A 15,978-nucleotide genomic window follows, 5' to 3' on the forward strand; every position below is an offset into this window, starting at 1 on the left:
TATATATATACATATATATATATATACATATATATATATACATATATATATATATATATATACATATATATATATATATATATATATATATATATATATATATATATATATATATATATACATATATATATATATATATATATATATATACATATATATATATATATATGTATACTTATATTTTATAAACTGTTTAAATATATCCAAAATATAAACATATATATTTATATTTTATAAAGTGATATATACATATGTAATATATATATACATTTATACAGTATGTACTATATATATATATATATATATATATATATATATATATATATATATATATATATATATATATATATATATATATATATATATATATATATATATATATATATATATATATATATATATATATATATATAAGTGTGTTTGTGTAGGTGTATATATGTGTGTGTATATATATATATATATATATATGTATATATATATATATATATATATACTTATATATATATATACTTATATACTTATATTTTATAAACTGTTTCAATACATCCACTATACACATATATATTTATATTTTATAAAGTAATATATACATATATATATATATATATACGTATATATATATATATATATATATATACTTATATACTTATATTTTATAAACTGTTTCAATACATCCAAAATATACACATATATATTTATATTTTATAAAGTAATATATACATATATATATACGTATATATATATATATATATATATATATATATATATATATATATATATATATATATATATATATATATATATATATATATATATATATATATATATATATATACGTATATATATATATATATATATATATATATATATATATATATATATATATATATATATATATATATATATATATATATATATATATATATATAGGGGTGGCATGGCGTAGTGGGTAGAGCGGCCGTGCCAGAAACCTGAGGGTTGCAGGTTCGCTCCCTGCCTCTTGACATCCCTTGGGCAGGACACTTCACCCTGCCGTTGGTGGTCGGAGGGGCCGTAGACGCAAACTGGCAGCCTCGCTTCCGTCAGTCTACCCCAGGGCAGCTCTGGCTACAAATGTAGCTTACCACCACCAGGTGTGAATGAATGATGGCTTCCCACTTCTCTGTGAGCGCTTTGAGTATCTAACAATAGAAAAGCGCGATATAAAATCTAATCCATTATTATATATATATATATATATATATATATATATATATATATATATATATATATATATATATATATATATATATATACATAGTCGAGGTTTCTGTGGTTTATCCATTATATAGTGCTCAATACATAGAGCACTGTGTATACTGTATCCTGTGTACGTTAGGGCAGGAAAAAACACAGAGGCTATTTCATCCCTACAAGCCCGTTTCGCAGGTCTCGCTGCTCTTCAGGGGATTTTATCAAATAAAATAAAAAAAGAGCAGGGAAACCTGCCCTTCTTTTAGGGATGACTAGCCTACACATATACATGTATATATATACCGTATTTTTCGGACTATAAGTCGCAGTTTTTTTCATAGTTTGGCCGGGGGTGCGACTTATACTCAGGAGTGACTTATGTGTGAAATTATTAACACATTAGCGTAAAATATCAAATAATATTATTGATGTCATTCACGTAAGAGACTAGACGTATAAGATTTCATGGGATTTAGCGATTAGGAGTGACAGATTGTTTGCTAAACGTATAGCATGTTCTATATGTTATAGTTATTTGAATGACTCTTACCATAATATGTTACGTTAACATACCAGTTGGTTATTTATGCCTCATATAACGTACACTTATTCAGCCTGTTGTTCACTATTCTTTATTTATTTTAAATTGCCTTTCAAATGTCTATTCTTGCTGTTGGCTTTTATCAAATACATTTCCCCCAAAAAATGCGACTTATACTCCAGTGCGACTTATATATGTTTTTTTTCTTTCTTTATTATGCATTTTGGGCCAGTGCGACTTATACTCCGGAGTGACTTATACTCCGAGAAATACGGTACATACTGTATTTATGATGCCATAAATGTGGAGGGAAAACCGTGTCTCCATGGTTACAGCTGGTACCCACGCAAAGTCCTCCTTGAAATAGGACGGTCCATACCACTTTAGCACTTGTACACGTAGGTCACCCACAGTACGGCCACTAATAGTACACGCAATTTAAGTTTGCACACCCTGTTCAGCACACCTTTCTCGGACTTTAGTAGATCAGGGCCTTTATATTTGTCTTCCGTTACCTTCCCATTTCCGCACATAGTGCCATCGATGGGCGGTCCTTTCTTGGTCTTGCAGAAGAAGGGATTGTCCGGGTGGCTGCACCACAGCTGCTTGCATGGGTCAAAGGTGCGATACTGCAGGGCACAAAGAGATACTTCTGCTTAAAATTCCCACCAGAGTAACGTGGCCGGCAGGTGGAATGAGGCTGGAAAATAGGAAACCAAAAGAGAACCATGAACAACAACAACAACAACAACAACAACAAAAACAACAACAATAAACCCCGCACTGTCACTGTACGTTACCACTGAGAAACACACAGCCAATCATGCAAACTAACCAAAGGATGCACGAGAGACGGGACTCTGAATGAACCAGCCTGTGGTTTCAGTCGCAAAGGACGGTTAGAGGGCTCAGGGCAACATAAAGACCAGGTTTTAAATGCCCCCAGACATAAAGACCAGAGACTGATATCCTCTCCTTGATACTGATGAGTGTCTACAGTCCGGTGTCCAGGGGGCCATGCCCTCCTACCTCCTTTCCACAATCGTCCCTACCCAACATGACCCGGTGGGACCTTGGCGGGTCAGAGGGTGAGCCGCAAGTAATGGCTAGACTGTGGTAGGTAATCACCAATGACGTCAGGCTGGAGGATCCTAAAAGCTGAAGTGAAACATGGAAAAACTGCCTCTGTTCTGGCTCAGTCATGTTCTATTTTAATAGGGAAAACAATCTTCCGAGACTTTTCCACTCGTTTATAGACTGAACTGGTGGCTCCTCCCGCCAGCACTACACTGATTCAAAACAGATTTGAAGCTAAAACAAGTAGCGTTGCAGGGGTTTGTAGGTTTTTTTAATAACTGAACTGTGAGCGTTTGAGAATCCTGCAGACAGAAGTCCCAAAAACAACAATGGTCGGAACAGTGGCGATTAAAAAAAACAACTCAACAAAAGCGTTACAAACAATTGTAAAAGACAAATTCAATGAAATCTGAGAACACATAAATAAAAGAAAATGTCCTTGGAAATGGAAGGTGGGGTTACCTTACCTGTGTTCCAGACTGGCCTGCCTTTTGGAGCTGAAGGGGTTGCATTTGACAAAAGAATAGAGGGTAATCTCGCAACGTGCGCAAAGAAGCCCCTGAACAAGTCCTTTGTCAATTAGGCACGTGTTCCAGCCGTAGTCGCGACACTGTCACAAACATGCTGGCTCGCGCAAAATTGTCATGTCTTATTCCCAAAGAACTCTTTGGTGTCAAAAACCGATGCGCTTACAAGCTAAACGCTGTCCTGGACTATCAATTATGGCTCAGCGTTTGGCGTTACAACAGAGGACATGGGAAAAGAAGCTATCAAAACCCATTTACCTGCTTTTAACCCTTGTGTGGTGTTGTTCGGGTCTGTGGGACCCGTTTTCATTTTTTATTAAAAAGAAAAATGATACAATTAATTAATTTTTTAAACTGAGACTCTCTGACTCTGACTCTGCTAATAGAAGTGTGGAAATTGATGTTCTGTCTACCACACACACACACACACACACACACACACACACACACACACACACACACACACACACACACACACACACACACACACACACACACACACACACACACACACACACACGTACTGGTTATCATTTGGAATGGGGACCACGTTTTCGATCATCACTTGTGGGGACCACCCTTTCTACAGGTTGTGGAGGCATTAAAAAAATGGTGTAAAATGTCCACTGGCCAGTTAGCTCATACACGTCTTTAAATCTCTGGATTAACAAAGTAATGTGCTGATCATTCTTACTGGGGACCCTGGGGAAAAATAGTTAATTTGGTTCATGGGGACCAAATTTAAATAATTTTGCATAATTCACACACATTTGTACGTGACTACTGAGGACCATTTTTTTATGGGCCAAAGCTTAAAAATCACTTAGGCATCTTCAGAATGGATCTGACTATCATTTAAAAAGGTTTCCCTCTAGGGGGCCTGTTTTTTTTGTCCCCATACCGTCAGAGGTCCCCTTAAGGCAGGGGTGCTCACACTTTTTCTGCAGGCGAGCTACTTTTCAATTGATCAAGTCGCGGGGATCTACCTCATTCATATATATCATTTATATTTACTTATTTATGAAATATATGTTTTTGTTAACAAGTTAAAGGTGTTTAATGATAATGCAAGCATGTTTAACACATATAGTTAACATTGTTAACAGGTTAAAGGTGTTTAATGATAAAGCAAGCATGTTTAACATATATAGTTAATATTGTTAATACGTTAAAGGTGTTTAAAGATAATGCAAGCATGTTTAACACATATAGTTAATATTGTTAACAAGTTAAAGGTGTTTAAAGATAATGCAAGCATGTTTAACACATATAGTTAATATTGTTAACACGTTAAAGGTGTTTAAAGATAATGCAAGCATGTTTAACACATATAGTTAATATTGTTAACAAGTTAAAGGTGTTTAAAGATAATGCAAGCATGTTTAACACATATAGTTAACATTGTTAACAAGTAAAGATAATGCAAGCATGTTTAACACATATAGTTAACATTGTTAACAAGTTAAAGGTGTTTAAAGATAATGCAAGCATGTTTAACACATATAGTTAATATTGTTAACAAGTTAAAGGTGTTTAAAGATAATGCAAGCATGTTTAACACATATAGTTAATATTGTTAACAAGTTAAAGGTGTTTAAAGATAATACAAGCATGTTTAACACATATAGTTAATATTGTTAACAAGTTAAAGGTGTTTAAAGATAATGCAAGCATGTTTAACACATATAGTTAACATTGTTAACAAGTTAAAGGTGTTTAATGATAATGCAAGCATGTTTAACACATATAGTTAATATTGTTAACAAGTTAAAGGTGTTTAAAGATAATACAAGCATGTTTAACACATATAGTTAATATTGTTAACAAGTTAAAGGTGTTTAAAGATAATGCAAGCATCTTTAACACATATAGTTAACATTGTTAACAAGTTAAATGTGTTTAAAGATAATGCAAGCATGTTTAACACATATAGTTAATATTGTTAACAAGTTAAAGGTGTTTAAAGATAATGCAAGCATGTTTAACACATATAGTTAATATTGTTAACAAGTTAAAGGTGTTTAATGATAATGCAAGCATGTTTAACACATATAGTTAATATTGTTAACAAGTTAAAGGTGTTTAAAGATAATGCAAGCATGTTTAACACATATAGTTAATATTGTTAACAAGTTAAAGGTGTTTAAAGATAATACAAGCATGTTTAACACATATAGTTAATATTGTTAACAAGTTAAAGGTGTTTAAATATAATGCAAGCATGTTTAACACATATAGTTAATATTGTTAACAAGTTAAAGGTGTTTAAAGATAATGCAAGCATGTTTAACACATATAGTTAACATTGTTAACAGGTTAAAGGTGTTTAATGATAATGCAAGCATTTTTAACATATATAGTTAATATTGTTAACAAGTTAAAGGTGTTTAAAGATAATGCAAGCATGTTTAACACATATAGTTAATATTGTTAACAAGTTAAAGGTGTTTAAAGATAATACAAGCATGTTTAACACATATAGTTAATATTGTTAACAAGTTAAAGGTGTTTAAAGATAATGCAAGCATGTTTAACACATACAGTTAATATTGTTAACAAGTTAAAGGTGTTTAAAGATAATGCAAGCATGTTTAACACATATAGTTAATATTGTTAACAAGTTAAAGGTGTTTAAAGATAATACAAGCATGTTTAACACATATAGTTAATATTGTTAACAAGTTAAAGGTGTTTAAAGATAATACAAGCATGTTTAACACATATAGTTAATATTGTTAACAAGTTAAAGGTGTTTAAAGATAATGCAAGCATGTTTAACACATACAGTTAATATTGTTAACAAGTTAAAGGTGTTTAAAGATAATGCAAGCATGTTTAACACATACAGTTAATATTGTTAACAAGTTAAAGGTGTTTAAAGATAATGCAAGCATGTTTAACACATACAGTTAATATTGTTAACAAGTTAAAGGTGTTTAATGATAATACAAGCATGTTTAACACATATAGATTCCTTTCTTTCATGAAGACAAGAATATAAGTTGGTGTATTACCTGATTCTGATGACTTGCATTGACAGGAATCAGACAGTTAGTGCTGATAACGTCCGCATTTTCAAATGGAGGAGAAAAAAAGTCCTCCTTTCTGTCCAATACCACATGAAAGTGCTTGGTTTTTGGCATCTTATTTGTCCAGCTTCCGTCCTCCTTTGTATACACTTTACAAGAAATACATTGGCGGCAAACTCCGCAGCTTGCTAGCTTGTGCACGCCAGCTTTCTGAGACTCTTATTTTGTTAGCGCAGGCAGGATGAAGCAGCGCTTTTATTGTGCAACTGTGCAGTCGGTCTTTGGAGTTTTGACGACAGGTACGGCGCCAAAAAGTGTTTCTCGCCTTCCTGTCGTTAATTTTTTTCTTAATAATGAGCTGGCAGCAGCCGGCGTCATCTCAGAAGACCCTCGGGTGCCGTGAATGGCAATCAAGTGACGAATGTGACGTCATAGTGAAGATTTATGATCGCTCATTTTTAGGACTATTTTTTTAATGCCTGGCTGGCGATCGACTGACACACCCTCCGCTATCCACCGGTAGCTCGCGATCGACGTAATGGGCAGCCCTGCCTTAAGGTGACTGTGTAAACAGAGCGATGTCCCCCTTAAGTAAGCATTGCCAGAACACACACACACAGCAGGCCTAGACAGGAGGAGGACAGAGTGTAGGTACACAGAACATCAGAGGGTCAAATGTGCGAGAAAATGAGAGCAGACGGTGTTGACATAATGTTGCAACCTTGTGTGGGAACCGCAGGTGCAGAAACACAAAAGAAGAATCCCTGTGGGATGCAGAAACTGGCAGAGAAATTTTCCGTGCAACGTTCATATTGTTGTTACTCAGCCAGCGTTTGTGGGTCTGATGGACCCGTTGCATTTTGTGGCTTTTCCATCAGACCCACAAACGCTGGCTGAGTAACAACAATATGAACATTACACAAGGGTTAAGCAAGATGTCAATCCCACCAGAGGCCAAGAGAGAAAAGCAGAGGACATCAGAAGAAGGTGAACAGCCGTGTGTGTGACGCCCCGTTCCATTAATGTAGCAGTATCTACTCTCAAAACTGATAGGACCAGGACTGTGTTTGCACGTGTCTTGGGCTGTGTTAGCAGCTTACCGCAGTGCACATGGCGTAGCCCACACCGAAGTCGAAGCGGCACTGCTCGTTCATTGAGTAGTGCAGACCGGGGAGTTGAGGCAGCGACGGCCAGTTGTGGTCGAAGGGGTCGTCGCGGAGACAGTCGTAGGAACTGGGAGACACAGGGACATGAATGGAGTGAATGGGGGAAGAGTGTGTGAGGGACACAATTGGGGTATTGATCATGGCAGCAGAGAGTGGAAAACGACTGGAATTGAGGCTCTGGACAGATACAAACCCAGCGATCGACAATGCATAAACCAAGTCCACACTTTGACAGCATTGTACCACAAAAAGAGATCAACACTGTCGTCTGAAAATGTAAATAAGCTTGTTACCTGGTTAGAAGAACAGTATAAGGCGCACCTAACATCCTTTCATTTTCTCAAAAATGGCCATTGAACAAGTCTTATTGTGTGAATGCTCTAAGGCAGTGTTTTTCAACCTTTTTTGAGCCAAGGCACATTTTTTGCCTTGAAATAAAATCAGTTTTTCTAGGCGCAGTCAAGGCGTTGAGGGGATCCGGTTTGGTGGCTGCAGGATTAGGTCTCTGCTTTTTGCAGATGATGTGGTCCTGATGGCTTCATCTGGCCAGGATCTTCAGCTCTCACTGGATCGGTTCGCAGCCGAGCGTGAAGCGAGTCCATGGTTCTCGCCCGGAAAAGGGTGGAGTGCCATCTCCGGGTTGCGGAGGAGACCCTGCCCCAAGTGGAGGAGTTCAAGTACCTCGGAGTCTTGTTCACGAGTGAGGGAAGAGTGGATGGTGAGATCGAAAGGCGGATCGGTGCTGCGTCTTCAGTAATGCGGACGCTGTATTGATTCGTTGTGGTAAAGAAGGAGCTGAGCCGGATTCTCAATTTACCGGTCGATCTACGTTCCCATCCTCACCTATGGTCATGAGCTTTGAGTTATGACCGAAAGGACAAGATCACGGGTACAAGCGGCCGAAATGAGTTTCCTCCACCGGGTGGCGGGGCTCTCCTTAGAGATAGGGTGAGAAGCTCTGTCATCCGGGAGTAGCTCAAAGTAAAGCCGCTGCTCCTCCACATCGAGAGGAGCCAGATGAGGTGGTTCGGGCATCTGGTCAGGATGCCACCCGAACGCCTCCCTAGGGAGGTGTTTAGGGCACGTCCGATCGGTAGGAGGCCACGGGGAAGACCCAGGACACATTGGGAAGACTATGTCTATCGGCTGGCCTGGGAACGCCTCGGGATCCCCCGGGAAGAGCTGGACAAAGTGGCTGGGGAGAGGGAAGTCTGGGCTTCCATGCTTAGGCTGCTGCCCCCCGCGACCCGACCTCGGATAAGCGGAAGAAGATGGATGGATGGATAAAAAAATGCGGAGGCACACCACCAGCAGAAATCACTAAAAAAACAAAACTCAGTTGACAGTAAAAAGTCGTTGTCGCAATTTTTGTATATGACTTTAAAGCATAACCAAGCATGCATCAATATAGCTCTTGTCTCAAAGTAGGTGTACTCTCATCACCTGTCACATCACACCCTGACTTATTTTGTATTTTTTGCTGTTTTCCTGTGTGTGGTGTTTTAGTTCTTGTCTTGCGCTCCTATTTTTGGGGTATTTTCCTGTAGCAGTTTCATGTCTTCCTTTGAGCGATATTTCCCGCATCTACTTTGTTTTAGCAATCAAGACTATTTAAGTTGTTTTCATCCTTCTTTGTGGGGACATTGTTGATTGTCATGTCATGTTCGGATGTACATTGTGGACACCGTCTTTGCTCCACAGTAAGTCTTTGCTGTCGTCCAGCATTCTGTTTTTGTTGACTTTGTAGCCAGTTCAGTTTTAGTTTTGTTCTGCACAGCCTTCCCTAAGCTTCAATGCCTTTTCTTAGGGGCACTCACCTTTTGTTTATTTTTGGTTTAAGCATTAGACACCTTTTTACCTGCACGCTGCCTCCCGCTGTTTCCGACATCTACAAAGCAATTAGCTACCGGCTGCCACCTACTGATATGGAAGAGTATTACACGGTTACTCTGCGGAGCTCTAGACAGCACCGACACTCAACAACAACAACAACACATCATTTACAGACTATAATTACTGGTTTGCAAAAAATATTTTTAACCCAAAATAGGTGAATTTAGATATACTCCCACGGCACACCACACTGTATCTCCCACGGCACACCACACTGTATCTCCCACGGCACACCACACTGTATCTCCCACGGCACACCACACTGTATCTCACACGGCACACCACACTGTATCTCCCACGGCACAGTGGTTGAAAAACACTGCTCTAAAGCATTCACACACATGGTTTTTAATTAGTCTTCTTCTTCTCCAGATTTTGGCGCGCTCTACCTTCCACATTTTTCACCCGATTCAAACCCTCCCAACTTCAAACTGTTCACCCTATTCAGGAGTCGCGGGCTTCCCTTGACAAATTCCAAAAATTCTCCCAGATTTCCCCAGAATTCCAGGTTTTCCGGGACATTTTTTCCCATTCACAATGAATTGGCCATTTTTCAAACTTTCACCATTTCCACATTTTTTCAACCGATTCATACCATTCCACCTTCAACACATTCCGCCATCCTGGAAATTGAAACTTCCCTTTTTCCAAGCTCCAAAAAATTCCAGGTTTTTCCAGAATTCCTGGTTTTCCAAAGCCCTATTTACACCCCTTTTTCTGGCAACTACTCCTTCCACATTTGTCAACGACCGTTCCACCGTCAAAACATTCCCCTTAATTAGGAAAAGCAACAAAGTTGTTTTTTGATCTGGAAAAATTCCCGGTTTTCCCCAAATTCCAGGATTTCCGAATGACCATTTCTCAATTCAACATGTTACTACTTCAACATTTCTCGACCGATTTAAAAAATTCCAACACCAACCATTTCAAGTCATTCAGACCATTCAAGTTTCTTTTTATCATTTTCCCAAAAATTCCTGATTTTCCCAAAAATCCCAAATACCATTTACTACTTCAACATTTCTTGCCCGATTTAAACAATTCCAACACCAACCATTTCAACTCACTCAGACCATTCATGTTTTTTTTTTACCATTTTCAAAAAAATTCCCAATGTTCCCGAAATTCCCAAATACCATTTACTACTTCAACATTTCTTGCCCGATTTAAACAATTCCAACACCAACCATTTCAACTCACTCAGACCATTCATGTTTTTTTTTTACCATTTTCAAAAAAATTCCCAATGTTCCCGAAATTCCCAAATACCATTTACTACTTCAACATTTCTTGCCCGATATAAACAATTCCAACACCAACCGATTCAACTCATTAAGGACATTCATGCTCCTAATCATTTTCCAAATAATCCCAATTTTCCCCAAATTCCCAAATTTCCAGGAATTTCCCATTGAAATGAATGGGACATTTTTCCAAGTTGCACAATTCCCCCATTTTTCAACCTTTTCAAACCAATCAAACATCAACCCCTTCCTCTTAGCCTGGACATTCAAACTAACACTTTCTCCACTATCCAAACCAAATTCCAGTTTTCCTGGAAATTCAAACTCTTCAACATTCACACCATTCCAACATTCAAACTATTCTTACATTCATACTACATTCTATCTGTATTTCAGTTCAACTTCATGTCATGATCCGTGGTCCGGATCATGTTTTTGTTATGTTCTGTTAGTTTTAGACTCCATAGTTCCTGTTTTTGTGCACCCTTGTTTGTTTTAGTTACCATGGCGACTTATTAGTTTCACCTGCCTCTGGTGTTCGGGACACGCACTTGCTCTAATCAAGAGACCATTCTTTAAGCCTGTCTTTGCCAGTCAGTCGTCCTGGCGTCATTGCTTGTTTCATGCGATACCATAGTTCATGCTGCTCGTTTTCATGTCCGATACCAAGTTTATGCTAGTTGTTCGATTCATGCCGTGTCCATGTAAGTGTCAGTTGTTTCATGCCACAGTAAGTCTTGTTTGTTCCATGCCATAGTCCATGTTAAGTGTTTAGCTCCTATGTTTTCTGCGTTAAGTTTTTTTGTTCGTTAGCTTCTCGTGTGAACGGCACGCTTTTCTTTTGTTTGGTTCCGGTCTTTGTGATGTGTAGGATTAATTGAGAAAATAAATATGTTCCTACCTGCAAGTTTTGTCCGGAATAGTCCGTTTACATCCCGGGAGAACAAACCTCGCAAACCTCAGCCCTTTGAGACACTTGTGAATTAGGGCTATATAAATAAACATTGATTGATTGATATGTTTAGCCTGGGTGTTTGCCTAAATGAAATCTATGACACAAAAACAATAGCTGCACTAAACACTATAAATAGTGTGATCAGTCTTTCCGTTTTCTATACCTAAAGCCTAACCGGCGCTCACCGGTGTGAACCACAACTGTCCATGACCAATATGTGAATCATTGTGCAAATGTCTGCAAAATAATGATGACAAAAAAAGTAGGATGCAACATAATACAAGTCATATGTCTCACTGGATGTAGCGTCCCAGCTCTTGCATGCTACATCTGGACCAGTGGAAACGGTGGAAGGCAGCCTGAACCAATGGAGCCATGATGCTTCCCATGTGCACCTCGTCCCCACAGCGGTTCCCCTGGCCATCGTGCTCCATGCCCAGCCTGCAGAGAAACATCGGAAGGGGGCGGGCGGAGGGCACGGGTGAAATGGAGGGAAAAAGATGAAGCAGACAGATCGGGGATGAGCGGGAGGAGAGGAACGGAAGATTCTCTTAGATTCCGACAGAAGTGACCAAGGAGTCCAAAGTCTAGTGAACTTTACAGCAAAGCACTCACACATGTCCGGTCTCATGGGCCACCACAAAGGCCGAAGAGAAACCATCCTCGTGGTTCAAAGTGCAGCTCCTTACCGGATGGCACATGCCCGTCACTGGGGCATAACCTGCACAGCATTAAGACCAATAACAAAACAATTAAAACGTTGTGGAAGTATATTATTAGGGACCGAGTCCCTTTGGGACAGAGGACCCTATTGAATTTTATAGCGTTTTATTATCATACCGCCGCCTCTTTGAGCTGTAATTTGACCCCCTTAACATGCTTCAAAACGCACCAAATTGGACACACACATCAGGACTGGCGAAAATTGCGATCTAATAAAAATAAAAAAAAAACCCAGAACTCAAAATTGCGCTCTAGCGCCCCCTAGGAAAAAAACGCAGACAAAACTGCCTGTAACTCCCAGTAGGAATGTCGTAGAGCAGGGGTCCCCAACCTTTTTGAAACCAAGAGCTACTTCTTGGGTAGTGATTAATGCGAAGGGCTACCAGTTTGATACACACTTAAATAAATTGCCAGAAATAGCCAATTTGCTCAATTTACCTTTAACTCTATGTTATTATTAACAATTAATGATATTTACACTTAATTGAACGGTTTAAAAGAGGAGAAAACACGAAAAAAATGACAATTACATTTTGAAACACAGTTTATCTTCAATTTCGACTCTTTAAAATTCAAAATTCAACCGAAAAAAAGAAGAGAAAAACTAGCTAATTCGAATTTTTTTGAAAATATATATATATTTTTTTTATGGAACATCATTAGTAAATTTTCCTGATTAAGATTAATTTTAGAATTTTGATGACATGTTTTAAATAGGTTAAAATCCAATCTGCACTTTGTTAGAATATATAACAAATTGGACCAAGCTATATTTCTAACAAAGACAAATCATTATTTCTTCTAGATTTTCCAGAACAAAAATGTTAAAAGAAATTCAAAAGACTTTGAAATAAGATTTAAATTTGATTCCACAGATTTTCTAGATTTGCCAGAATATTTTTTGGGAATTTTAATCATAATTAGTTTGAAGAAATATTTCACAAATATTCTTCGTCGAAAAAACAGAAGCTAAAATGAAGAATTTAATTAAAATGTATTTATTATTCTTTACAATAAAAAAAATAAATTTACTTGAACATTGATTTAAATTGTCAGGAAAGAAGAGGAAGGAATTTAACAGGTAAAAAGGTATATGTGTTTAAAAATCCTAAAATCATTTTTAAGGTTGTATTTTTTCTCTAAAATTGTCTTTCTGAAAGTTATAAGAAGCAAAGTAAAAAAATTAATGAATTTATTCAAACAAGTGAAGACCAAGTCTTTAAAATATTTTCTTGGATTTTCAAATTCTATTTGAGTTTTGTCTCTCTTAGAATTAAAAATGTCGGGCAAAGCGAGACCAGCTTGCTAGTGAAGTGAAGTGAAGTGAAGTGAATTATATTTATATAGCGCTTTTCTCTAGTGACTCAAAGCGCTTTACATAGTGAAAACCCAATATCTAAGTTACATTTAAACCAGTGTGGGTGGCACTGAGAGCAGGTGGGTAAAGTGTCTTGCCCAAGGACACAACGGCAGTGACTAGGATGGCGGAAGCGGGAATCGAACCTGCAACCCTCAGGTTGATGGCACGGCCACTCTACCAACCGAGCTATACCGCCCCATAAATAAATACAATTTAAAAAATCGAGGCAGCTCACTGGTAAGTGCTGCTATTTGAGCTATTTTTAGAACAGGCCAGCGGGCTACTCATCTGGTCCTTACGGGCACCACGTTGGTGACCCCTGTCGTAGAGACATGAAACAAAAACCTCTATGTAGGTCTCACTTAGACCTAGATTTCATACACTGACAACCCCCAGCAAAAATCAACAGGAAGTTTGCAATTCCCCCTTCAAAACAAAAGTTGAGTAAAAACAGTCACCTTTTTTCAAACATGATATCCTCTGAGCGCGTTTGTCGTGTCGGCTTCAAATTAGCACAGGAGAGAGATTGAACCCTTCTGATTAAAAGTTGATGAAAGAGTTTTAATTACTGCTCCGGTTTGGATTTTATGAGCCCTCAAAGAACCGCTGCGGAGGTCCCGTCCATCGCTGCTTGCAGCTTTAATTTCTATTTTCTATTTGTCTTTTTAGGGTAGCTGTAATGGTAAATACATGCATCATGTGCTTCTAATAGTTTCCCCCTATTTAGTGTCATTCTCCACCACTAGAAGCTACAGTACAACCACAATGATAAACATGATCAAAGTCGACGGGAATGACTGTAGACAGCCACAATGTCTCCCACTCGGCGTCCTCTGATTGTTTATCATTTAGTGTAGTCACCAATGCAAATATATTCATTTTAATTGAGGTTGCAAATATTAACACATTTTGCTTTACCTACGAATTATTGCCAATAAACAATATTATTGCCATTGGGGCGGTTGGTAGAGCGGCCGTGCCAGCAACTTGAGGGTTCCAGGTTCGATCCCCGCTTCCGCCAACCTAGTCACTGCCATTGTGTCCTTGGGCAAGACACTTTACCCACCTGCTCCCAGTGCCACCCACACTGGTTTAAATGTAACTTAGATGTTGGGTTTCACTATGTAAAAGCGCTTTGAGTCACTAGAGAAAAAGCGCTATATAAATATAATTCACTCACACACACACACACGATATCAAAGTCCGATCGGGACACTCCTTATGCATTCTTCCTGTTACTTGGTTTTAAGGATTTTCTCCGAATTGCAATGCACTTCCTGCATTCAACATCCTCAACATCCTGTAAAGTTCCAATACTTTGAATTAAAGGCCTACTGAAATGAATTTTTTTTATTTAAACGGGGATAGCAGATCCATTCTATGTGTCATACTTGATCATTTCGCGATATTGCCATATTTTTGCTGAAGGGATTTAGTAGAGAACAACGACGATAAAGATCGCAACTTTTGGTATCTGATAAAAAAAAGCCTTGCCCCTACCGGAAGTAGCGTGACGTAGTCAGTTGATCACCTCCTCATATTTTACTATTGTTTTCAATGCAGCTAGAGCGATTCGGACCGAGAAAGCGACGATTATCCCATTAATTTGAGCAAGGATGAAAGATTTGTGGATGAGGAACGTTAGAGTGAAGGACTAGAGAGGCAGTGCAAGACATATCTTTTTTCGCTCTGACCGTAACTTAGGTACAAGCTGACTTATTGGATTCCACACTCTCTCCTTTTTCTATTGTGGATCACGGATTTGTATTTTAAACCACCTGGGATACTATATCCTCTTGAAAATGAGAGTCGAGAACGCGAAATGGACATTCACAGTGACTTTTATCTCCACGACAATACATCGACGAAACTCTTTAGCTACTGAGCTAACGTGATAGCATCGGGCTTAACTGCATATAGAAACAAAATAAATAAATCCCTGACTGGAAGGATAGACAGAAGATCAACAATACTATTAAACCATGTACATGTAACTACATGGTTAATGCTTTCCAGCTTGGCGAAGCTTAAAAATGCTGTTGCTAACGACGCCATTGAAGCTAACTTAACTACGGAGCAAACGTGATAGCACCGTTCTTAACTGCATATAGAAACAAAATAAATAAATCCCTGACTGGAAGGATAGACAGAAGATCAACAATACTATTAAACCAGGGACATGTAAATACACGGTTAAAGGCCTACTGAAAGCCACTACTACCGACCACGC

The 15,978-nt window shown here is 38.1% G+C and overlaps 1 protein-coding gene across 1 annotated transcript in view; it reads right to left on the reverse strand.

Annotated features, from left to right (window-relative positions):
• The window catches only part of adamts2a (ADAM metallopeptidase with thrombospondin type 1 motif, 2a), a 273,520-nt gene that overhangs the window by 78,858 nt on the left and 178,684 nt on the right, over positions 1 to 15,978 (reverse strand). Inside the window, exons 6-9 of the mRNA XM_062046062.1 lie at positions 12,281 to 12,386; positions 11,963 to 12,106; positions 7,508 to 7,640; positions 2,290 to 2,403 (exon numbers count right to left, since the gene is read on the reverse strand). Of these exons, the coding sequence (XP_061902046.1) occupies positions 2,290 to 2,403; positions 7,508 to 7,640; positions 11,963 to 12,106; positions 12,281 to 12,386 (497 nt within the window). The remainder of the gene's footprint in view (positions 1 to 2,289; positions 2,404 to 7,507; positions 7,641 to 11,962; positions 12,107 to 12,280; positions 12,387 to 15,978) is intronic.

This window comes from Entelurus aequoreus, linkage group LG04 (assembly GCF_033978785.1).
Source record: "Entelurus aequoreus isolate RoL-2023_Sb linkage group LG04, RoL_Eaeq_v1.1, whole genome shotgun sequence".
Taxonomy (NCBI): Eukaryota; Metazoa; Chordata; class Actinopteri; order Syngnathiformes; family Syngnathidae; genus Entelurus; species Entelurus aequoreus.